This window comes from Paramormyrops kingsleyae, chromosome 10 (assembly GCF_048594095.1).
Source record: "Paramormyrops kingsleyae isolate MSU_618 chromosome 10, PKINGS_0.4, whole genome shotgun sequence".
Taxonomy (NCBI): Eukaryota; Metazoa; Chordata; class Actinopteri; order Osteoglossiformes; family Mormyridae; genus Paramormyrops; species Paramormyrops kingsleyae.
In genome coordinates, this window is record NC_132806.1 from 31,952,504 (window position 1) to 31,977,652 (window position 25,149).

The window sequence follows — 25,149 nt, forward strand, 5'->3', positions numbered from 1 at the left end:
GCATGGCACAAAGCTCGAATCATTTCAAATTGGTTTCTTGAACATGACAATGAGTTCACTGTACTAAAATGGCCCCCACAGTCACCAGATCTCAACCCAATAGAGCATCTTTGGGATGTGGTGGAATGGGAGCTTCGTGCCCTGGATGTCCATCCCACAAATCTCCATCAACTGCAAGATGCTATCCTATCAATATGGGCCAACAATTCTAAATAATGCTTTCAGCACCTTGTTGAATCAATGCCACGTAGAATTAAGGCAGTTCTGAAGGCGAAAGGGGGTCAAACACCGTATTAGTATGGTGTTCCTAATAATCCTTTAGGTGAGTGTATATATACACACACACACACACACACACACACACACACACACACACTCATTTTTGGTTAGTTTTGCTGTTTTTTAAATCTCTGCAAGTCTTGCCCTGGATTGGATTAAATACATAATTTCATAAATAAATGGTAATATAACAAAACTACATATTAGTGTGGTAATGAGTTCATGAGAATAACCCAGATACTCCATTCTGCCATAATTCTACATTAATTTAGAGATTAATTGTGTAAATATTTATGATTGTGAGTTTTGATGTTACGTGCAATTATGCATGATTAATCACAGAAAACTGTGCAATTTTATTTTTTAATCGATTCACAGCCCTAATTATAAATATGGTTATGAATGAAAATTTGGGATAAGTTCTGGGACAGTTTCTGGTTTTAAATTGTAGTGACTGTAGTACCATGCAAATTCTACCCCCCCTTTCATCCTACTTTCAACCATTTATTCTGGTTGGAGTCACAGGGGTGTAAAATTTCAAAGAAAAGTTAAACCAGCATCACTTATCGCTTAATACATACTGGCAGAGTTGTGCTATAGTTTTGGAGAATATATTTTGACATTTAAAGCTTACGAAACAGTTTTAAATTTATTTGATTACTGTGGATGTGCTGTTTACTGTTCAGACCTGTTATGCCAGCTACAGGTTAATTTTTGATCCAGGGCTGATGGTCTGTGAAGATATTCAGCAAGACTTGAAAGCCATTCATTGGCTGAGCATAATTTTGGGCTGCAACCAAAGTGCAAATAAAGTGCATTTTAAGATCGCTACATTACTATTGGCCATGCAAAGCCTTTGATCACGTGTTTGATTACGTGCATCATATGTTTTGCACTGACAAGTTTGTTTGTTTACTGTAATCCACGGTCTAGGTTTCCTACTTCCTTGCTCCCATGTGAACAGGGCACTATTGTTCAGTGTTGGCAGAGAGGCAGTTCAGTGTAATCAGAATTCTCCTCTGTTGATGGCTCCTGATAATGCTGCGAGAAGCCAGTATTACAATGTGGGGGGTTCTTTTCTCGTGTCGTATCGTGAGAAAGGACAGATGTACTGCTTGGATGTGTAGCAGCTGATGAGACAGGGCAGATATAAAGGGTTCAGAAGCTCTGACCTCTGCATTGAGCAGGAAGAGGATTTATCCTCGTTGCAGTTTAGTCTTTTGCAGTTACATTCCCCCTGTCTCTTCCTGCAGCCATATCCCGTGTGTCCAGTACATTTCAGTTAGTGGTGCACTGTTGTGGACATTTAGACAAATGTGGATACCATATGTATTTTTGTATAATATTGCTGATACCGATAACCAACTAACTTGTGAGCTTCTTGCTGAGCGGGGGGGGGGGGGATTCCTGGTGGTGAAACTTGCCAAGCTTGTCCGGCCAGATTTTTTAGTAGAAAACGAAAGGTCGATCTGTGAGACAGATTTCATAATGAATTCAAAACATGTGGCAAGCCATTTAAAACCATCTCAGTGTTCAGGGCTTTGAGACCTCATCTAAGTCGTGAATGAGTCCACGACATCCCTCGTCCTCCACTATGAAAAACAACTGTTCATCCAATGCTATCATCTTCATTATTTCAGTTATGTCTTCAACTCTGGTGTTGCTAACTTTGAATAATAATGAAGTTTAAGCATCGGCTGGCAATATCAGCCAAGACTGATTGGATGGATACAGATATCGTGATTTTTAATCAATATTGGCAATTACCGATTTGTTATGCAATATACTGTGCATCTCTAGTTTCATTACTTGGTCAGATTCTGACAGATATCCACTGGGCTGTATGTTGAGCCACAGCATGGCCATTCTGATGACCTGTAGCGTTAGTTAGCCCAGAGAATCCGATCATTGTCATGTCTTTGACGTTTTTTTGTTTCCTCTTTCGTGGGTTTTTTTTGGCTTGTTTTTGTTTGCGCACATCACGGATACTCGAAGTCTGGTTCTGTTGTGGTATGTGAGCACTATCACAAAGGTATGCTTCAAAAAATGCGGCAATAAGGAATGTTTGCCTACACTTTCTGCAAGGAAACATTGCAGGGGGGTGAGATGAAACGGGATCTGCAACTGGTTTTGATGACGACTGTTTGTGATGGTGGTTTGACTGTGGCTTTATCTGTGGAGTTAGTTTCGATTGTAAAATTTACAGAACCAAGACTCTAGATAAGGACAGCAGATCAAACTGTCCTGGATTGTTCCATCCACACTTTGCGAATCTGCTGACATTTAAAAGTATTTTGCTGTCGATGGTAAAATAGATTGCCATTATTGGCAATGCAATTAAATTTTTTTCTCATTACTTATTTTTTTTCCTGTCTGCTTCACAATACCTTAAAAGGCTTTGTACGGGGATTATCCATCCATCCATCTTCCATGACTGATCAAGTGCAGGGTTGTAGTAAACCTGGTACTTATGCCACAAAATACAGATCATGAACCAGAGCACACAAATTCAGAGGGTCACAGAGTGGCCTGAAGCCTGGTCCATGAAGTACAGGGCGCAAGCATGAGCTGTATTCCAGATGGCACAAGTCTTTGTGGGCACTATCCATTCATTTCTATGGGGAAAACCCTAATCCCAACATAACGACCTAAACCCTTACGCAACCCTGACCTTAACCATAAGTAACCAATCAAAAATACAGGACTTCTGGCATTTTTTGTTTTTTTGATTGCTGTCACATATTTTTATAAAATTGAGTTTCTCCTCAAAATGGTCCGTACAATGACAAAATAACAGATGGATTATTATCACATTGTGAGGACGTCTGGTCCCCACAATGTGATATATACCTGAGACACACACACACACACACCCACGCACACACACACACACACATACACACACACGCATACACACACCCACGCACACACACACACACACCCACGCACACACACACACACCCACACACACACACACACACACCCACGCACACACACAGACACACACACACACATACACACACACACGCACGCACACACATACACACACACATACGCACACACACACACATGCACACACACATACGCACACACACACATACACATACACACACACACATACGCACATACGCACACACACACATACACATACAGACACACACACATACGCACATACGCACACATACACATACACACACACATGCACACACACACACACACAGACACACACATACACACACACACACACACACACACACACATACACACACACACACACACACACTCACTAATGCCAGTTAGCTTTGCTGTGTGCCTGAAACAGAGGTGGGATACAGATTCCCAAATTCTGAAACGTGAGGGAACAGAGCCGCCCAGTACGCCGGCAGCTTACTTATGTGCCTTGATGTTGACGGGACCTACTACTCAGTGTGTATGTGTTACTACTACTCAGTGTGTATGTGTTACTACTACTCAGTGTCTCTGTCATTCTGATTCTACCATTATAATGATCACATTAATTATTTCCCAACGCAAAATTTCTGGCATGGGATTGTTTGCCTGCTCTTCCAAATAGTAATTAAAAAGTTCCTGTATGAACGTTAAGTTCAGCCTTGCAGATATGGCAGCAGTACTGGACTTACATGAGAGGTGAAAGGAAAACCAGTGGAGCCCTGGTGTTTGTCACCCTTCAGTGCTGAGTGTGAGAGGGAACCTGCATGTGAGACTTGCTGCAGTCATGCTCATTCAAAGAGAAAGATCAAGAATTTCTAGCTAAAGTTCACGGCACAGATACCCCGTCATACTTTGTCTCAGGCTTTAACGGACAGGTAATGTTTGTCAGTCTGCATCATATTTAAATAGTGAGACAGACGTCACTGGAGCTAATGACATTCTTACATTTAATGTAATTGATTGATGCACAGTATATGGTGAAACTCTACAGGTCCACTGAAACACTTTACAGGATTAATTTGTGAGAAGTATTACTTGAAGCACTTAAAATATTCCTGTTTGTCCAACTGGAGCACTAAGTGCACTTTAAAAAAAAAAAAAACTGAGCTTCTGCCAAAACGTAAATGGGCCGAGCTTTTTGAATCTCATTTTATTAACTGCATTTCATTTTATGCCATGCAAAGAACTTCATTAAGAGTAAAGCTTGTCATGCTTGGCATTCGGAGGAAATATATATATACACATTTATTTAAATCTGTTGCAGATAACCAGTCAGCTGGTTGGTCCAATTGCAGTCTACGGAGGTAGAAGCAGAGCCTGAAATCCTACCGATTAGTGTTCAGGGGAAAACGACAGGCCATTGGTGCCTGACCTGGGGTGTGTTTCCCGAACAACGACGTAAGTTAGCCTTAACGATGCATCGTACTATGGTAGTTCAAACTAACCAACATCCGAACAACGACTGTTTCCCAAAACCGTCGTACCACAGTAGTTCAAACCACGTTAGTTAGTTGGGACTTCCGTAGATCGAACTATGGTTTCGGGAAAAACCTGCGTCGTACTTACAAAGTTTAATTGCCTTCTGGAGATTTTATTTGCTTTTCTTGTACACAACTGTGTCTCCAGGTTGGAATGCAATTGTGTGACTTCATTTTGTAGTGGATCCACAGTTTGCTGTTTGGGAATGAGCAAATAGTTTTTGCTGAAGCATAATCATTTGTGCAGTTTTTGTTGAATTTCCTGTCTCATATTCATCCTGATCAGATGAATCTATGAACATGACCCAGTCCACAGAACCAAAATGGTCACATAGCCTGTCCTTCATTTTGCTGATGCCATGAGTGCCTCCCTGATCCTGCTGATTGGCTCAGGTGCAGACATGGTAATGAGTGATAGGCACAAACCACCTGTACCATTGTTACACTACCAGTAAACAGTTCCTAGTGCGGCGGCACATGTACTCTGTCCCCAGCACTGGCAAACTGTCCCTTGAGATTTTCTTTTTTATGTTTGTAAATGATGGTGTTCAGTTTACTCAGTACAGGGCTGGTATTCCCCATGGGGGAAATACAGGTAGCAGGCAGAAAAGATTGGGAAATTCCTTTGGTGGGTAAAGTGGTGAGCATGTGATCATCAGATACTCCTGGTCAGGTGAACAATACTGAGAGACAATTTCCAGGAATAAAAATAGCCAAATTGCATCATAGGCATTTTACACTGAGTTCTGTGCATTCCATCGTGAAAGCATTCCACACTTAGCCTTTTACAATGTAACAACATGTGGACCTCTAGCACAATAAAACAGAAATATTCAGAGAGAATTGGACGAATTGGTCTGTAGCTTCCTGGACTGAAGCACCATGATTGTGGCCCTCTAAAAATGTTCTGTGATCCCTCCTGCGTTACCCACCTCAGGGATGACGTGTGTGTCTACACGTTTTACTAACACAAAACACTACCACCATGAGATTGATCGGATTGCTAGTAGCAGTAATCTAACTTGCAAGTTTCATAAGATGAATCAGGCTTCTGTTGGAGAGTATAGCCCTGAAAGAGAACGCTGAGGTTTACGTCAACCCCCCGTCACTCCAAGGTTTTACATCAGATAGTCTCTAGAGTCCCTGGTAATTTATGTTTTAGAGAGTAACAGATGTTTACCAGAATTATATAGCAGCAGCTTGGTACAGCAGGCATTGTTTACAACCTTTAGGAATGAGTAGAGAGCTAGAATCTTAACCATCGAAGGCCAAAGGCAGGTTGGTTTGGCACATGCAGCATTTGAGTATTTTTTTAAAGAGAAAGATGTCTTACACTCGTAATAACTACCTCTAACGTTCAGGATTACCTTCCATCTGAATTATGCATATTCATTACCCAGTGCCACAAAGCTGAGAAACTGAGCTATGTGTCAGTCCTTGCTTTTATTTCAGTTCTGTCCTTTTTCTTGTCAAATATAATGGCTCACACCTCACTCAGCCTGTTATGTGGGTCACACATTCTCATGCTTTTCAAACTGGACCATGAACCCGGTGGGCTTTTTGTTCTAAGGTGTAGCATTTCATTGTGTAATGAGTACCGACTTGTGGCATGCCGATTGATGGTTAAAAGTATTTCCATTCTGCTCACTGATTGAAATACAACTGAAGCCTCTCTAGTGTTTTAAAAATCTGTCAAAGGCAATTTGTCTCATTTTACTCAGAAATTAAAATTTTAGTTCCTATATTATTACTCGGTGCTGGGTACAAAAGTGCCTTAGAAGGCTGCTTTGTTACTGGGGACCATTTAACTAGCTTTTATGTTGAATTGCAAAGAATGCTGGTCATTTACAAACTTTAGATTCCTCATGGCTGTGTGATTCCTAAATGAATGACATAAGATTTGGCTTTGAAGGGGCATGATCATGGTGTTGCACTTAAGGGCCCCTGTCTCTCTGTTCTTGAAAGGCCTTCAGCTGTTTATAATTTACTTCTGAGTTCCTTCAGAGGATTGGGAATAAATTGGCCAGCCTTCATGTTTGGGGATCCTTTTATGTTCCCCGGCTCTCTTTACAGCAGAAGGATTTGTATTGAGGGGAGGCCTGTGAAACTACTGGTCGCCCTGGGTCACTGGGCCTTAGTCTGGAGGAAGGACTTTTAAGATGCCCTTCATTCTGGCAGCCTTTTTGACTGGGATTAGCTTTATAGTGAAATTACCCCGTGAGCACACAGTCAGCAACTTAACATTTCATGAAGTTTGAATTTTAGAAAAAACAGAATTTGTCCGTACGCACTATTAAACAATTATCAAATGATATCAACAGATATGAACCAGCTCTGGCCAGTCATTTTTAATGTCTCAAAGTGATACTCGGACTGTAACACAAAGCATTTTACTGTTTTGCCCCCACTAATTTAGGAATCACTGTATACACGTTCAGGGGTGGGCTTCCCACTGAAATGGCCCTGCCGGAGAGCGGGAACCTGGCAGCGCATCAGCTGTGCCGCTTCACAGGACGACATTAACCTCGGCCGCCATTCATGCATTAGGGTCTGCAGAGAAAACGAGAGCCAGTCAATGACAAAACCAGGCAAAAAATATACGTTGTGAAATATACTTTTTAAATATAATTTCTAGTGGTTATTTTCTTGACTATTTGCTTGGCAGATACCCGCCTCATGTGGTAGAGGTTCTTCCACCAAGCTGGCCAGCCTGCTGTGGACAGCACTTTCCCATCTCCATCTCATTTACTATATAAAGACCCAAACGCAACAAGCTACAGACCTGTTTTCACAAAATTCAAAGTCAAATTGAACTTTATTGTCATTTCCGCGATATACAAGTATACAGAGAAACCGCAGTGTAAAGATAAACAGTGCCATAAAAACAAAACAAGACAATGTGCAAAGGACACTTTTTATATGATATATTATTATGCACTTATTATGTACTATTATACACTGTAATATGTATTATACACTTATTAAAGGTTTATTATAATGTGCAAAGCACTTATCCGGCATCCAGACAACCAGGGAGCCTAAATGGCTACTTTTTGCTGTAACAGGTCTCATTTGATGTTCTTCTGATTGGTGATTAATCCTGGCTTGTAAAGGAGGCACCTGGGACTTCTTGTGCACTGCTGTGGGCTTGGGTGGGTATACCTACCTGACACATTTCAGGGCAGAGCGTTCCAGCAAACGCTATCGATGAATGGCACTTATGCTATACATATCAGCAACGCATGCGGATCAGATTTTAAAATAAAAATATATATAGATATTGCAATCATATCGTATGAGATTAAAAACAGTAAATAAAAGCTTTTACATAAAATATGTGAAGTGTTTACTCCTGAAAACAGTTCAAATAGCAGGCTCTGCTTTCCATACTTTACCAGCATACATTCACGGCCTAGTCTTGGGAAGGGAGTTTGCATCATATCAGGGCCTTGGGCAAACGTGAGCAGTGGTGATGCAGGGACTGCATTTTGAAACAGTTATTAGGTGACTGTTGTTAAAAAGCCAACAGTTAATCTGCAGCAAGGGATTGCATCTATTACAGTGTAATCGTAGCCCGCGTGCCGGTCCTTGACATGCCTGAACGTGCATCACGAAAGCACTCGCGGAATTCGGGGCAGTTGCTTGTACGCTGAACGTGCATGTCTTTGGCGGACTGCACCTCTGCCGAGAGTGAATGCAGAACTGCGGGTGCTGAAAGCGACCGTCGCAGGGACCTGAGTGAGCGCAGCCTGGGGGTCACAGTCTGAAAAAAAAAAAAAGAAAAAAAATTCTGCACAATAGAACCCATTGAAATATTTATGAGGCCCAGGAAGGGGGCTGCCAAAGCACTCAGCCTTAACTCATTCAAGACACCCTTTCCTGAGTGACAGACTCAAAGGGCCCCACTTCCGACAGGACAAGGCAATTAAAAATACCAGGGATACATTGGGGAGCACCGGTGCAGCTCCAAGCTAGCCTCTTGCTTTCCAGATGCGGTGCTGTGGCCTGTTCACAGCACGAAGACCACAGTCTGTGCAGTAACCAGCACATTTTTATAACATTTTATAAGACCGAGTAACATATTATTGTCTTTAGTTTAAAAATGTGCTTTTCTCTGTGTTTGTGTGTGATCTAATGATCAAACTTTCCAATCCAGGCCTTAATCAAAACACATTTCTCGCCATTTAAAGTCGATTATGTGGTCTGACCTTTGTCTGTTAGCGTCTGGAGCGGATGAGCATCTTCATACGGAAAAAAAAACCAGCTGTAAATCGCCCGGTTGTTCTTAGATTACCTTGCGGACCAGAGGCTTGAGGGGGTGACATCGGTTACAGGAAGCAGCAAAGAAGCAGTAGAGACTCTGCAGCATTTAATGCGATTGGGGGGTTGGCGGCTGGCCTCTGAAATAAATATGCCTCCCCAGCCATTTAAAGGCCAGGTATACAGCCTTAAACAGCATGTTCTCCCCTGTTGGTCAGGTTTCCTCAGGGTACTCAGATTTCCTCCCCCAGGCCAAGCACATGTGGTTAGGTTAATTGGGGTGCTGAAATTGCCCTTAAGGTATGATTTTGTGAGTGTGTGTGTGTGTGTGTGTGTGTTTGTTTGTGTGTGGATTGTGTTTATTGTGGATACCAATTAAAAATGCCAAAAGTCTCCGTTGGTTTTTCTTTGGTCACTTATGGTTGGGGTTAGGGCTCGGTAGGGGTTAAGGTCATCGTGTTTTTCCCATAGAAATTATTGGAGAGTCCCCACAAAGATATAATTTCAAACCTGTGTGCATACGTGTGTGTGTGTGTGCGCGCGCGCGCTTGTGTGTTTGTGCACGTGTGTGTGCTTGTGCACGTTTGTGTGCTTGTGCACGTGTGTGTGTGTGTGTGTGTGTGTGTGTGTGTGTGTGTGCATGCGAGCGAGTTTACTTATCCTTATGGGGACATAATGTCCCCATAACGTGATAAATATCCGTTTTTTTGGGAAAACTCTATTTTATAGCACATAGACTGCTATGAAAAACTAAAAATGCAAAAAGTCTTGTATTTTGTTAGGTTACTTATGGTTATGGTTAGGGCAGGGTAGCGGTTAAGGTTGTCATAATTAGCGTTAGCATTTTTCCCATTGAAATGTGAATGAGTGGTCCCCATAAGGATATGTTTACCCTACATGTGCGTACGTGCGTGTATGTGCCCGTGTATATGCCCGTGTATGTGCCCGTGTGTGTGCGTGTGCCCATGCGTGTGCGTGCCCTAATGAGCCGGCGTTCCATCCAGGTTATACTCCCTGTGCTGTCTGGGACAGGCTTCCCCCCCCCCCCCCATCTCATGGTCCTGATCAGGATCAGCAGTGAGAAGATGACAGAATGTATTTTTCACAAGACCTTCTGGGTTCATAGCACATACCTGTCAGAAAGGGATTTATCCGGAAGAAATTGAAAGTAGGCTTATTGTCTGAATTGGTTTTGTTTCATTAGCAACTTGGGGAACTTATGAAATCCAGGCAAATGAGAAATTACTGTTAAAATATTGTAAGTGGCTTTTTGAACTGATAAGGGAAGCACAAAAATAGTTTCTTAATATATTAACCTTTGAATACATTTGCAAAAACATTTTATGAAAAAAGGTGAATGCTCATGGAAAGAAAGCAACTTCTGTTCATTTAACATGCGACATTTGGGAAGAAACTAAGAATAAATTATTACTGCATTGCTTCCAGAACAACACACAATGTTGGCCTTTTGCAGCTGCCCTTTTTTTTGGAGTAGTTCAGATTGTGCATTTTTCTCAAGGGTACAACGGCATTGTTCCTTCTCGGACTGGAATTGGCAGTTAGACCAAACGGATTATAAGATCTTAACTTCTGTGCTGGAATCAGTTTAATGATAGGAAATACAGTTTAAGCCACATTCTTGTGTCAGGGGCAGTGTCATTGTCCAAGGAGGTCTGCTTCCCTCCCTCGTTGGAAGGACGGAAGGCTCCCCCCTGTGGCTGTAGCAGGATATGTCATCGGTCTGACCGGAGGGGGAGTGGCCTGGGAGCACAGTGGTGTCAGGTGACGGCTGAGGGCCGGTCTGCACACAATGTCCTTCAGCTTCCCTTGGTTTGCTACTGCAAAGCACTGCCTCTACCTGTGTTCCCTGTGAAATAAGCTCAACTTGAGTAAAACTTTAAATAGCTTATGACTCTCTGTTGAACTGTGATCACCAAAGCGTGCCTCAGAAGTGCATTTAAGAGCTGAATATATTGCTTTTATTAAAGCTTTTGAGCATGGTGTAGAGCAGACAGGGACGCCCTGTCTTGTCGGCTCTTTTATACGGCAGCACTCGGCTCATTACTGCACGTGTATGTGGGCACGTCTTCTTGGGCCTCACAGGAGAGCTCCTCTAATGCAGAACATCTCCAGTTACAATACAAAATGTAGTCTCTGATAACAACAAGTATTAACAAATTTTAAGGATTTAAAAATTCTGAAAAAGTATATTGGCCAATTCTGAAATTGGCTGACATAGTGCCTTACTAACTGATGATCAAACGCCAACTCAAAATAAAAATGTAGAAGACGGCACCTTATAATTTAAACATCAGCTCTCATATTTAAAGTGCATTGCTTGTTCTACTTAACATAATGTATATTTTCCACCCCTGGTTGATCGCAAGCAGCTCCTTTACGCATATTGTGTATGACATGTATATTATGCATGAGGTTTCAGTTGATTCAATATTTTATATTTGATTTTCACTGTTTGTTGGTTGTGTAACCCTCCCCTCAGACAGTAGGATGTGGATCCATTCTGTATTTCATTCTTTCTGTCTGTTTCTGGGATAGGTCAGGAATTGGGTGTAATGTACTGTGATTTCCACCCCACCCCCCACGTTTTTACATCCATTATAGGAATATATAATGTAGGTTTGTACATTTAGGTCGGTGTGTTTGTATGTTGTTTTGGCAAAATCCAAGTCTGACACCGATTGTCTATCTATCACGTTGCATATGTCTTCTATGGATAAAACTTTCTGTAAAAGGAATTTTCCTTGATCTATATAACTACATATATCTTCTGACTCAACGATAAACCTTTATAATCTCATTTTTCCTCTGACACTGATACATTTTGGGAGCTTTGATCTCAATCCGTTTTATTAGCCAGTTGATATATCAGTTGAATCCTATTCACTACAGAGGAGGTGTTCTACTATTGACATGCTCAATACTTACACTCCAAAGCAGAAACATCATAGTGGTGTATCCCTGGAGTATCCCTGGAGGCATCTGGAGGCTGATGGATGGAGCGTGGTTCAGGGTTATCTAGGCAAGATGACTCCAAGATGACCCCCCACCACTGCCACCTTAATGATTAGTCTCTTCTTGTGTCACTGCCTGTGTCTGAGGTCCAGTAGGGAAATTGTATGTGAAGTTCATGAATAAAATCATGAAAGGCATTTGATCTTCAGGAGCTGAACATTTACACAGTTGATTGCTCATCCACATCTGACTATTTGTTTAGCTGCTTTGCTTGTAGAAGCGACAATCTGACCTGTCAGTCAGATGAGAGAACGGGAGATGTAGGGAGAGCTTCCAGGCCACCGGGCAAGATCTCTCCTGCTGTCCTGCCAGTCATGGTGACGGGCAGAAGCTGAAGATACTATTTTATAAAAACTATTACAAGAGCAGTAGTTTTATCAACATTCAACTACCGTGATTTTACTTGTCCATATAGACTTTTCCTCAAATTTAAATAAAAAAAAATTAGTTTAATTAGTTTATTTTACAGCTACATACTGTGAAATAGAAAACATATGGAACTCAATGAAAACATTTTCAAAGCAGTAACTGACCACTGACGTGATATTGGTTGACAGCTAAAATATATGACCCTGGTCTATATATAGTTTTGCAGAAAAGTAATGTGTGCTTTTTCAGGCTTGGTGGCAAGGCAGTGCTGCCGCTTATGTTAAATTGGAAATGACCTCTGATCTATAATGCCCTCGTGTTAAAATCTGGTATAAAATTTGCAGAAAGAGTCCATTATTCCTTTTAGATAAATGAAATCTAAAAATGGTGATTAAACCTTATAGGTGGTACTTTGGCTCAATGTGTAGTGATGCTGTTTCATCCTTCCCAGGCTAATGGTTGGTTCTCACCCTCCACTGTGTGTGTGTGTGTGTGTGTGTGTGTGTGTGTGTGTGTATACCTTGCTTCCTGTGCTGTGCATGTTTCCTCTCAGTACTCCACTTTCCTCCATCAGTCCAAAGACATGCTGTTAGCTGAACTGGCGTCTTTAAAAATTGCCGGTAGTCTGTGTGTGTCTGTGTATCCAGTGAGGGGCTGGCAGTTCCCCAAGGGTCTCTCTTGCCTTGTGACCTATGTCGCCCCCCCCCCCCCCCCGCCCCTCCCCACTTTCCATGCTGGATAAGTGGTTAGGAGATTGGCAGTGAGGGTACATTGAGGCCCCAGAGGTGTTGGATTAACGGGGGCTGGCCTCGAGACTGCAGCCTGTCTTGGCAGATGGCCTCCACACAGATGTGAGAAGAGCTCTCCTGAGAGTCAGGTGGACTGTGCGGCCTAATGAAGGGTGGATGCCTGGGCCCCGACTGGCCAGTCGCCAGTCTTTCAGGGGCAGCAGATGGGTGGACCACCAACGCCAAGGGCTGCCAACACCTCTGTCTGGGCCTCACAACGTGGCAGTGACACAGACCAGCCATACTGCTGCAGCCCAGTCACACAGACGTCACTCAGGGTTCACCTTCCAACACACGACAAAATAAAAACATGCAGTACGTGCAGAAGTTTGGTGTTATGCTTTGTTTTGCAATGCAAGTGGAAAAATATATGGTGGTGGGAAGGAGACAAGTATCTGATGCTCTTTGCATCTTATGTGCAGGGATGCAGGATGTGTGATGGCATCTGATAAACACCAGTTACATAAATGGCTAATAAGCGGCTGGTGCCAGATTTCTGAGGCCTGTTCCCAGTAGTGGGACTGTGTGAATCAAACAGGACACGGCAGCTTCTGCATGGGTTTAGTCTCTGCTTGTAAGCGTACCTGGACAGTGCAGCATCGCTCCTCGGCTTTCAGCCGCTGTAGCGCAGCCTCCAGGCTGATGGGTTTTGTTTGTGAGATGCCCCCCCCCCCCCCCGCCCAAGCACCATGTTGTTAATGAGGTCGCTTCAGTGAAAAACAAAACTGCTCAAAAAACACAACAGGTGGTGCTGCTGAAGCTGAAACAGATTTGAGCCTCTGATACCCGGATACCAATATTTACTGAAATGGTAAAAACTAGGAAACGGCCAATCGCAGTGCCCATTAACACCCAGATGATTATTCTCCAATCTTATGGACTGCTAATGGAGGTGTATCTGACCACGGGAATTCAATGTCTTTGCTGTATGAATAGGAGGGCATTGTGATGACAGACGAATGAACATCAGTCTAACGTCATTCGCAAGACGGCTGAGGCGTAATGTGGTGTCGCCCCCTCCCCCCACCCCCCACCCCACAGAGTTTTGCACAGAACCACCCAAGTGTTTGATCCATGGCCACAGCCCGGACGCTACCTCTGACCGGCGCCTCCAGTAAATCATTCAGAGATACCTTTTCTACCCTTTCCCCGGAGCCGTTCGGCTATACGATGGGAAGCGTGGGCAGCCTGGTGGAGAAGTCAGACGCGGCGTCCCCAGAGAGGTCGAGGGGAGTGCGTTCAGGATCCCGGGGCGGGGCCCGGTCGCATGACGGCCTTCTAAAGAAGGGGCTTGCTCAGCGTGAGCTCCTCAACTACCTGAACATCACCAAGAAAGAACCCAAGACCGGCAAGCACATTTTCTCCGGCATCGCCTCCATTAAGAGGGAGCATGGGAGTGAGGAGGAGAACATCTACACCAAGGTCTACCACAAGGATGGCAAGGAGGTGGACGTGAGAGAAAATTCACTGCCTGTGGGGGGCAACCTTGAGAAGGTAGGGATTAGAGGAGCTTACTCTGCCCTTCAATACCTTGCTTGACCACTTTTGGATGTTTTAGTTTTAATGAGGATTAATGTACATATAAGTAGTTGACAAATGCGGGATTTTCAACGGTCAGTCAGTGGGAACCAGTGGTGTAGCCCTGACCAGTGTAAAAGCCAAGGTGTATAGAAGCCTATTTATGGAAACTCTACCGTCTCCTAGAACATTATTCACTTTTTTCATATGGGCTTTTGATAAACACAGTGCTCACAGAAAGTCTTGAGAGGCTTGCTTGCTTACTTTTGTAATAATGTTGCAAATTTATTGGTTTCATACCAAAAGTTCATTGACAAGCAATGTTTAACATAATCTGCACGTCTTCCGCACAGACATTTTCTTTTTATTAAGTGTCATCATTTTTTTTGATTGACTCATTCAGTAAAATTGATATTAATTGCAGTAACGACTGCCTGCCAAAGGGATACTAAATACATGTTTGGTGTTTTATGTTATTTTAAAGGTGTTACTAATTAAAAAGCACCCAATGAGACTGCTTGTCAATACATTTTTTTAACTTGAAACAGCTCTTTTAGAACTATAATTTGGGTTTTATTTTGTTACTCCTTAAAATTTATGTTTAACTGCCAGTTGTTCCTAATGTGATATATATGTTTGTAAATAAATGAATGGAGCATTTTTTTTTGTTATTAAACCATTACATGTGCAATATTTTTACTGAATTAAGCAAGCGTCCCAAGACTGTGTGCACTGTAAGGCTAAAGGTACTATTTGGGATCAAACATTAAATTCTTTGATGCTATTTTCAAAAATGTGTGAAGTCAGTATGCTACACTGTGTTTTTCAGTAATTTATTTTCATTCCTGAATGGGTTCACCAGAATTTGTTTAAATTCAATGTCTAATTGAAGCTAAAAAGCACTTAGATGACTTAAGTTCAGGCTTGTGATGAGCTGGTAAGGAGATACCGTAAAGAGAGAGTCCTATTTCTTAACTGATTTTTTGGAGATATTATTAGATGTAAATATACTAATATTAACTCCATGTTTCAGTGTAACAGGATGTTCTTTGTAGTGGGTGTGAATGCAAAAATTTGAAAAGCTTGTTTGACAAGCTAAACTGAACATTGGATGCAGATGCAAAGCCAGTGGAAATGATGGCGATTTTGCCACAGCTGTTATTTCATTAACATCTTCACATATATATAGGAATTCCCTTTGCATATAATGTAACACTAAGTTAACTAAGTTAAAAGTGCTTTGTTTTTTATTTTTAATCATTACATTTTTCATCCGAAATTGTAATTACCAAAACAATGGATAGATTTTAACTGCAGCATTAACCCAAGATTAGAAAAGTCAGGGGGCTAATGGTAGCATTGCAGGCTATGTTTGTGAATAGGGAGGATTAGCTAAACAGGGAGGACTGAGCTCTAAACACTTTGATATTTCATTAGATATCCTCACATAGCGTGTCATGAATCATCACTGTTTTAAAGGCCCATCCTGCATAAACAGTCTCGTAATTGCCAGTGTACATAGTAATTACAGAACTGTTTGTTTCTTAGGGTGCTGGCATTTTTACCAAAAGTCATCCTGTACTTTGTGTTGAAGGTATTGGGGGCAATTAGACGCGTAACTTGGAATCATGTTCAGAACATGTTAAATATGCCTTAAATACAACCTGTACACAAATTTAGTTTTTAATGAGTTTGTTTTATTTAGGATGGCATTTGCTGTTTTATCAACAGCTTATAGAAATGGAAAATTGCACAGTTTAAAAGCTGTTAACCACGCAGAGCAGATTCCTGTTATTCTGAATTACTGTAGTTTTGAATGTGAAGTAAGTGTGAGTTTGATTTCAGTTAGCATTAAACTGATGCTGTTTCATTTTGACTGTTATGTACCTGAGAAAATTCCTGGACCGAGGTCATGAACTTCAGATATCTGATTCCAGAAATGCGGATTATATTCTTTAAAAAGAAGTAGTAAATCATTTGTCACTTAAAAAAAAAATCACAATATTTTTATAAGCAAGTTGATGTGTTCTGTGACAGGTAATGCAAGACGCCAAATTAAATTAATTGCATTTTCTTTCGACTGTGTCTAAGACCATTTATGGGTAAATTGTTTCACACAGGTCCATTGGTAATGGAAAATCATGTAGTTGAAGCCCTACTCTTGTTTTTGTAGCAATTTACTGTCATGTAGCTATGGCTTGTATTCACTTGTCTTTGCACAATAAATAAATGCAGAGTACAAAGCCTCTGGTGTAACGCAGGCATTTACTTTTATTTGGTAAGATATTGTGACGCGTACTTCCACTTTTTTGATCTAGTTCTCTTTCTTTCATTCTGGTTCAGTCTCGTTTAAGGCCGTCAGCTTTTAAGCTGGTCACACCCAAAAACTTCAGCTCCATCCAGAACCTCTACCCTGCCAAGGCGGAGGAGCTAGACAATGGCTTATCCAACGGGCTGCATGCGTCCTACGCGAAGGCAGCGCCCATAGCCGCCTCCGCCTCCTCGTCGCCCTCCCGCCACAACCCCGGCACAAGAAAGCACTTGGTGGCAGGATCCGGACCCAGCCAGGAAGAGGAAAACATGTCCGACTCCGGCCACCACTCCCTGAGCAGCCTGCCTCCCTACCGGCCTCCATTCCGACCCCACCTGGGCCAGATCAGCGCTTCAACGGGCCACATCAACTGCCTTGGCTCCCTGGACCGGTCCGTGGGGCCGGCCCGCGGTGGGACCTCCACAGCTGGCGAGTTGTCGTGCCGCAGCATGGCCACGTTGAGCCGGCTACCGGGCCCCAGTGGGGGAGAGGCCCCGCCCCCTTACGAGTTCTCCCACTCGCTGGAGGATGTGGTGCGGGACCTGGAGGACCAGCTGAAGGAGAAGGAGCATGAGCTGAAGCAGATGAAGAGGAACCTGGATGAGAGCGAGGGGGCCATAGTGCAGGTACCTCTGTAGTCAATCCCACCATGCCCCCATGCTGGGTGAGAGAACCAATGGCGCTTTTCCACTGCCACAAAGAACCAAGCCGTACCCGAGCTGTACCGTGAACTGGCGCTTTTCCATTGTAAGGTATGCGAGCCGTACTGAGTCGTACCCGAGCAGTAATTGCGCTGACATCGCCCTAGCAGGGCAGAAAGCTTGACCAAACCAAACTGATTATGTCACCACCGTCTGATTGGTCGAAATGCATGGAGATACTGCTGTTCTGCACATAGATTATCTGAAGGAAAAAAAGCCCATATTCTATATATTATTTATTAGTAGTACTGGTGCATTCCCGATAACTCAGATCTTGAAAATTTCCAACCACCTACTTAAAAAAAGTACTATAGCACAGCTGAATGGAATGGATTCGTAACACAAATTTACGCGAACGAATGCTAATTCCCCTAGCGTTTGGTGCTAACATAACATGGCAATTCTCACAGACTTGCTAGCAGAAATTAGCATGTAATAAATCATGATGTATACTGTGTGAACAGTCAATGAAGTATCTTTTCGGTTTTACGTCACTGTCGCTCTCCAAACCCAGCAACGCCTTTACCAAGCTGACCCTCCTGCAGTGGAAAGTGAGCTTGGAACCGCACTGTAACTAGTCTGTCTTCACGGTATGGTTTGGTTTCTGTATGTCAATGGAAAAGCGCCACAAGATACTAGCATCACGTGCCTAATGTAATGGTATCCATTTCAGTTACAATAAAAAAAAAAAAACTAAAATAAAAGCAGAAATTAGAACATCCTACTGAGACCGACTACTAACTTTTTCAATGCAAGTAAAAATGATTATTGGGTGACCAGCAGGGTTAAGTAATTAGTGACACTGAGTCCCATCCATTGCACCTTAGCTGTTGTCGCCAAATAAGACGAGGCTCAGGAACAAACGTGCAGTTACCAGCATAGCTTTCACATCTATTTCTAACTACTGAATGGAACTCAGTGAAATCTGGGTTGTTCTGCACCATAAAAAAATCAGGCACATGCATGTGTGGGAAAAAAAGTAGCAAAATCTGCTAGCTGAATTTTGGTAAATTAATGGATAAATTAGACAAGTAGATGGAAATAGGAAAGTAACTGAACCATTTGAGGTTGACTGTCTGACTGGGTGTAAGTATGATAAATGTAGTGAGATCTTTGGATCTGGAACCTCCATTGGTTCTAGAAATGTCTGAACCTGGAATGAGGGGTTGTCTTTCTTTCCAATGATGATATTAAGTCCTTTATCACCAAAGAGCCGATAAATTGGAAAGTGGAGATAAATTACCCAAATTAGCCAAAATATTCCATCTGTCTCTGTATCTGGCCATTGAATTATCTTAAGAATGTAGACATATGTGCGTGAAGCAGCGTTGTGCATCATACATGTTTCTAAAGGAGGAAGGTCAAACAAAGTTAGATAATGTGTGTGCATCATGTATATATTATATTGTGAGGACCAAATGTTCCCACAGTGTAGTAAAAAACTGCTATTTTTATGTTGTGAGGATCATTTTTTCAGTCCCCACAAGGGGAAACAGAATTTTATTAAAACTTGTGACTACAATCAAAAAAACTAAAAATGCCAAAAGTGTTTTGTTTGGTTACTTACGGTTAAGGTTAGGGCTGGGTAGGGGTAAAGGTCGTCATTGTTGGGATTGTGGTTCTTCCCATAGAAATGAATGGATAGTCCCTACAAAGATCTGACTACAAGTGTGTCTGTGTGTGTGTATGGGTGGGTGTGTGTGTATGGGTGGGTGTGTGTGTGTGTATGGGTGGGTGTGTGTCTGTGTGGATGGGTGTGTGTGTCTGTGTGTGTGTGTGTGTGGATGGGTGTGTGTGTGTGTGTGGGTGGGTGTGTGTCTGTGTGTGTGTATGGGTGTGTGTGTCTGTGTCTGTGTGGATGGGTGTGTGTGTGTGTGGGTGTGTGTGGATGGGTGTGTGTGTGTCTGTGTGTGTGTGGGTGTGTGTGTGTGTGGGTGGGTGTGTGTCTGTGTGGATGGGTGTGTGTGTCTGTGTGTGTGTGTGTGGATGGGTGTGTGTGTGGGTGGGTGTGTGTCTGTGTGTGTGTGTGGGTGGGTGTGTGTCCCGGCTCACAGTCAGGCTGAATTGTGCTCTAACGCTTCCATCCAGGTGTTTGAAGGCAAGCAGCGTCTGTGGGAGAAGGAGGTGGAGGAGCTGAAGCGCCTGTACGCGGTGCGCTTGCGTCAGACCTCCCAGAATGCTCAGCGCTCTCAGCGCTCCCTGCAGCTCCAGCTGCAGAAGGCCCAGCAGGAACGGCGGCGGATACAGGAGGATCTGGAAGCCCTGCAGACCGAGTGCCAGACCCTCAAAGGAGGGGGTGCAGCCTCCTGCCCCCAGGACCACAACCCTCAGCTGGAGGAGACGCAGTGGGAGGTGAGCCTGGCCAAGGGGAGTAGCTCAGAGGAGGACAGAGGATCAATACGAGATGGGAGAATCTCCCTGAGCACTACTCTCGGAGATTAGCAGAACTGTAGTAGGACGAGGTCACAATTTCCTCTTCCCTGAAATGTAGTATTTATGCCCCTATAACATAAGAACATAAGAAATTTACAAACGAGAGGAGGCCATTCGGCCCATCAAGCTCGTTTGGGGAGAACTTCACTAATAACTCAGAGTTGTTAAAATCTTATCTAGCTCTGATTTAAAGGAACCCAGGGTTTTAGCTTCCGCTTCGCTAGCAGGAAGACTATTCCAATAAGAACATAAGAAATACCTGATACCTGAATGTGCTGTAAATCCCTGTCTGTCAACCCAGGTGTGCCAGAAATCCGGGGAGATCTCTCTGCTGAAGCAGCAACTTCGCGATTCGCAGGCAGAAGTTACGCAGAAGCTGAGCGAGATCTTCCACCTGAAGACACAGCTGCGTGAGACACGTACCGAGATGAACGCCAAAGACAGCCACATCGACACACTGCGGCTGGCCCTGCAGGGGGCTCGCCGGGATTGGCAGTCCACTGCCACCGAGGCCCTAGAGGACGGGAGGCCAGAGGCCCACGGAGCACCTCCTAGCAGTGTGGAGGAGCAACTACGGGCAGAGCTACTGCTGGAGAGGCGGCAGAGTGAGGCACAGGCCGATGTCTTCGAGGCTGAGCGGCGCATCTGGCAAACGGAGAAGGACAAAGTGATTCGCTACCAGAAGGAGCTGCAGGCCAGCTACCTAGAGATGTACCAGAAGAACCAGGCTCTGGAGATGGAGCTGCGAGAGCTGAGAGGAGGGGGTAAAAGGGAGAGAGGGGCTGGAAACGAGGAAGAGCAGCCTCCTAGGCTGCCCTGGATAGAGAAGATTGAGTCTTCTGAAATCTGACTGTGACTCACAGTGTGAATTAGACAAACCAACAGTAGAGTAACCAATCTGATCATTATTTAACTTTAAATTTGAATTGTTAAAATAACCTTTATACGGCAATATTATTGCTTTAACTACTTGATTATTACATTGCTTTAATTTGAATTTCACTCAAAGCATGTGCAGGTCACCATCAGCATAATGAAATGTTTTCCTGTTGGAAGGGAGAACTGAAGTACACGAGTGAACTATTTACCTCAGATTTCTGTTTCCCAAAGAGCCAAAATGCAAACAATCATTTTTTTTTGTATGTTCAGAAATAGCCTTTTATTTCTCGTTAAGCTTGTTGCTATTTGATGCACTGGTTCCATTTTAGTGTCACACAATAGAAATTTTCCCCCCAGCATTTTTGGAAACTATAAGCAATTGTTTCATCGGTTCTGTAAGAGGATGGACACTTATTTATGAAATATGCCTATTAGACAAGTAAGAACATGTATACGTCTCTACCTGTATTATTTTTTTCCTGCTGTGTACTAACCTTTTTTTTAAAAGTGATTATAAGATAATATCTTCTTCCAAATTGCTCTCAGTTCACTGTTTAAAAATATTTTGCCGCTGTGACCACGAAAAGACAATGAAGAGAAGCAGACGCACGTTGTGTGAAGTTCAGGACGGTTTATGTTCTTCCCCAAAATGAGCATGGTTCCGCTTCAGTGGTCTTCGTCCTATTAAGTTAGGGGGGGAAAATGAAGGAACGTGTGCTCAGTAACAATTAAGCAAGTGAAAGCACGCAACCTGCTCTACCTTCTGTGACCTGCTCTCAGATAAATCCTGGAAACACGTAATATCCTTGATCACCAGCCCGTCGCAATTGCAAGTTTGCCCGAGTTTAAAAAGCGTGACCATTTGAGGCGACAGAAACTTCCAAGGTCAGATGGAGCGGCAGCCCAAAAGCATTCAAACAATTCGCCGAACGTAGCTTAAAACAGGCTGGAGCAGCTGCCGTGGCCTTCGCAGGCAACCCCGATACGGCAAGTGCACTCTGCAGCTGTGTCTGTCACTGCCAAGCCACATGCGTGCGCACAGTACATGCACTGTGCATTTTAAGCTGTGCCGAATCCCACAATCCACGATGCTGGCCTGCTCTGACAGTCAGCGAGAGAGTACAGTGTGAAATCTGAGTTACCGCCTGGATAATACCTGATGCATCTCGGGTGTGTCCCCAACGAACATTCAGAACAACATATTCCTGTTTTTTTTTTTTTTAAACCTCTTTCAGATTTTCCTTTTGAGAGAATGGAGTATACTGTGATCCGTGGACCACTACTGAAATGAAAAACATGTGAAACATCCCTTTTTGCTTTTCTTATATGTTCAGGTCAGGCAATGGTGTTGATTTGTTAATAAATCAATGTTTCTTTTCTGTTCAGATTCATCCATCTTTCTGATGTCTCCATGCTTTGTGATAGATGCTGTAGTCTGCCACCACTGTAACTTGTAAATTATTAGGGCCGGAGCTTTTTCTGTGCTCATTTGCATCACTAAAGCGTCCGTTTTGTGATCTGAATTCCTTGACTCCTCGCAGTTTCGTCAGCAGGGCATGTTCTGCAGAGGAACTGAGAGAACCAAGCTAAAATATTTTACGTGATGTACTCCTTCAGACCCACAAAAGACTCCCTCTCAGCATGGCTGTCACCTCCAGATTCTCAGACTGCCTGTGCACAGTTTCACGCGGATTGCTATTTGAATGCCTTTTCTCCCCAGAGAAACCTACAAATAACTAATAATAAATTAAAATATGGAAAATACAGAAATGCAAAAGTGCCAAGAATATTGTGAGTTTACGTAAGATTAATAAATCCATTTTCAAACTTGTCGGCTTTCTTTAATTTGCAGTCTTTTGAACTCCAACCCTGTAAGGACTCCTGCACTGCTTTCCAGAAAACTGTCAGGAGTATCAGGGACAATTTACAAGCATTGCTCTTCTCTGGGTTACACAGAAGTTGGTCCACAGCACTCATTTTATGTAATTACTTACTAGGCATTTCTCTCAAAAGGATTTGCTTACCCTCAACATTGTGTTCTTTAATACCAGGATGTTTCACCATTCCCGTTCAAACATTTCTTAAGGGTACAACAGTATCCTCCTTTATTTACTAGTCTGCAATATTTAAGTCCAGAACTCAATCCGCTAACCTACTTCGGATGTGATGTGTTTTTATCGAGATGCTGAAGCAAAATAAAACTTTGTGTTGGTGGTATTAACAATATATAAAAAGTTACAAATGAGAAATCACCAGACATCTCCAAGAACTCTGGAATATTTAAAACATCTTGTTGTATGAGTGTTCTGAAGGTACAGGTGACCGTTTTCAAACCCCATCTCACAAAATGAGAGGGGTGGCCACAATGGAAAGATCAGAGGTTGTTTTTTTCAGGGATTATATTACCTTACCTGTCCTCAAAACTTCACAGCTCTCAGCATGTCTAACAGACAAGTTTCTTCACCTTACACCATAGATTAGGGTAAACTGGCACTGATTTTGAGTGCTGAAATATTCTCTGTTCGCGTGTCTTTCAGGGCCTCTGTGGAGGTGGTGGAGGGGGGGGGGGGTGACTTCTCTCTTGGATGCTTATCTTAGACTCCTGCTATGCTCCTCTTCAGATTGCTCTCTCGCATACTTCACCAACTTGTTTAGACACTGGGGTCAGAGGTCTTCTAAGCTGAGCTTTTGAAAACACAGAAGGGCCTGTATTTGCTTAGGGAACAGGTGTTTCCATGGAAACTGTCAAAGGTAGGGCAGAAAGGAGGGAGTGTCCTGTTCAGTATTTGAAGTGAAGCGGTGAACTAGTGCGCCCATGAAAAACGGGGGGCCTGGTCCTTTACCTTGGAAAGGCGCAGTCACGCTACCATGTACTCAGGGAGAGAGAGAGAGACTCGCATCATGGTGTAAAACATAAAAAGGTTGAGTACAAGTTAAAAGGCTTCAATGACAATTTTCCAAGTCCTGCAGAGTCCGTTGTCCCATAGGAAAAAAAAAAAAGTTACAAAAACACTAATAATAGTATCATATTCGTCATTTTGAAATGTATCAACAGCTGATATTCCTAACATAGAGGTAAACTTTACACTTTGGTGGGAATAACATTAGGTGGCTTGTGAACCTGATTATACCTGATGGTATTTTGGCAGCCAAGATGATTTGTCTAGGTTTATATTGGATGGTTCATTTAGGTTGCAGTTCCATTTCCTGTACATTACATCATGGCTTGCAATACTTTTAGTCCCTGCCATATTTCAAGATTACTCTGCTTACCTTAACATCTAGCTGAGCCTAGCTTCCTGAGTCTCCATACTAACTCAAAATAAAGTTGCATAAAATATGCATTGAGACAGTTACATCAACATAATATCAAGGACTTCCCAGAATTTATTTATAAATGTATTTTTAAAGCAACTTGGAGCAATTTCCTTAAGAGCACTTTACAAAAATTACACTTTCTCTAATGATTACAGTTCCATAATTATCAACACAAGCTAAACAAATACTGGGTTAAAGTACTTTTATGAATCTCCACATGGACAAAAGAAATGAATTTTCAGTCACTGCACATGTGTACTAGTCTCAATATAAAAGACGTCATTGCCCTCTAGTGGCATTAATTGTCAGGATTTATGACCTGGGAGAATCAGGGTCTACTAAAATGCTTATATCGGCTTACTGTATAAAATGTATATAGTTAAATGTTTGCTGGTTCATCATTATGAATTTCATGCAAAGGAAGTCAAAACTGTATGATTTCAATTTAAAAAACAGCTTTAAGTAAAAAGATTTATTTTATGGTGTAAGCACATATGAAATGAATTTTACTATTAAAGGATAAGTATTTACAATAAAAATTGCATTAAATGTAACACAAAAAACGCAGTGACTTTCATACAATCTGCCATGGGTCAGTGCTCTAATGCTTTCATTTTGTGCTCATAATGTGGGGACAAGAAGCTGTACTCAAAGTACTCAAAGTACTCAAAGAAGAAACAAGACCCAGTCAAGTACCCAGACATGGAAGTAAAAGAAAAACAAAACAATACCAATGAATACAAAAATGCCCCATCAATGTATGTTTCAGGTAAGGTGGCTTTATGTGACTGCTACAGTAAATTGAGGTTATAATAACGATATATTCTGCA

The 25,149-nt window shown here is 42.6% G+C and overlaps 1 protein-coding gene across 1 annotated transcript in view; it reads left to right on the forward strand.

Moving 5' to 3' along the window:
* n4bp3 (NEDD4 binding protein 3) overlaps nt 1-22,832 on the forward strand; it is a 36,595-nt gene extending 13,763 nt beyond the window's left edge. The window contains exons 2-5 of the mRNA XM_023819559.2: nt 14,201-14,653; nt 17,021-17,614; nt 19,778-20,041; nt 20,424-22,832. Coding sequence (XP_023675327.1) covers nt 14,234-14,653; nt 17,021-17,614; nt 19,778-20,041; nt 20,424-20,972 — 1,827 coding nt within the window. The 5' untranslated portion in view covers nt 14,201-14,233 and the 3' untranslated portion in view covers nt 20,973-22,832. The remainder of the gene's footprint in view (nt 1-14,200; nt 14,654-17,020; nt 17,615-19,777; nt 20,042-20,423) is intronic.
* Nucleotides 22,833-25,149: the final 2,317 nt, after the last annotated feature.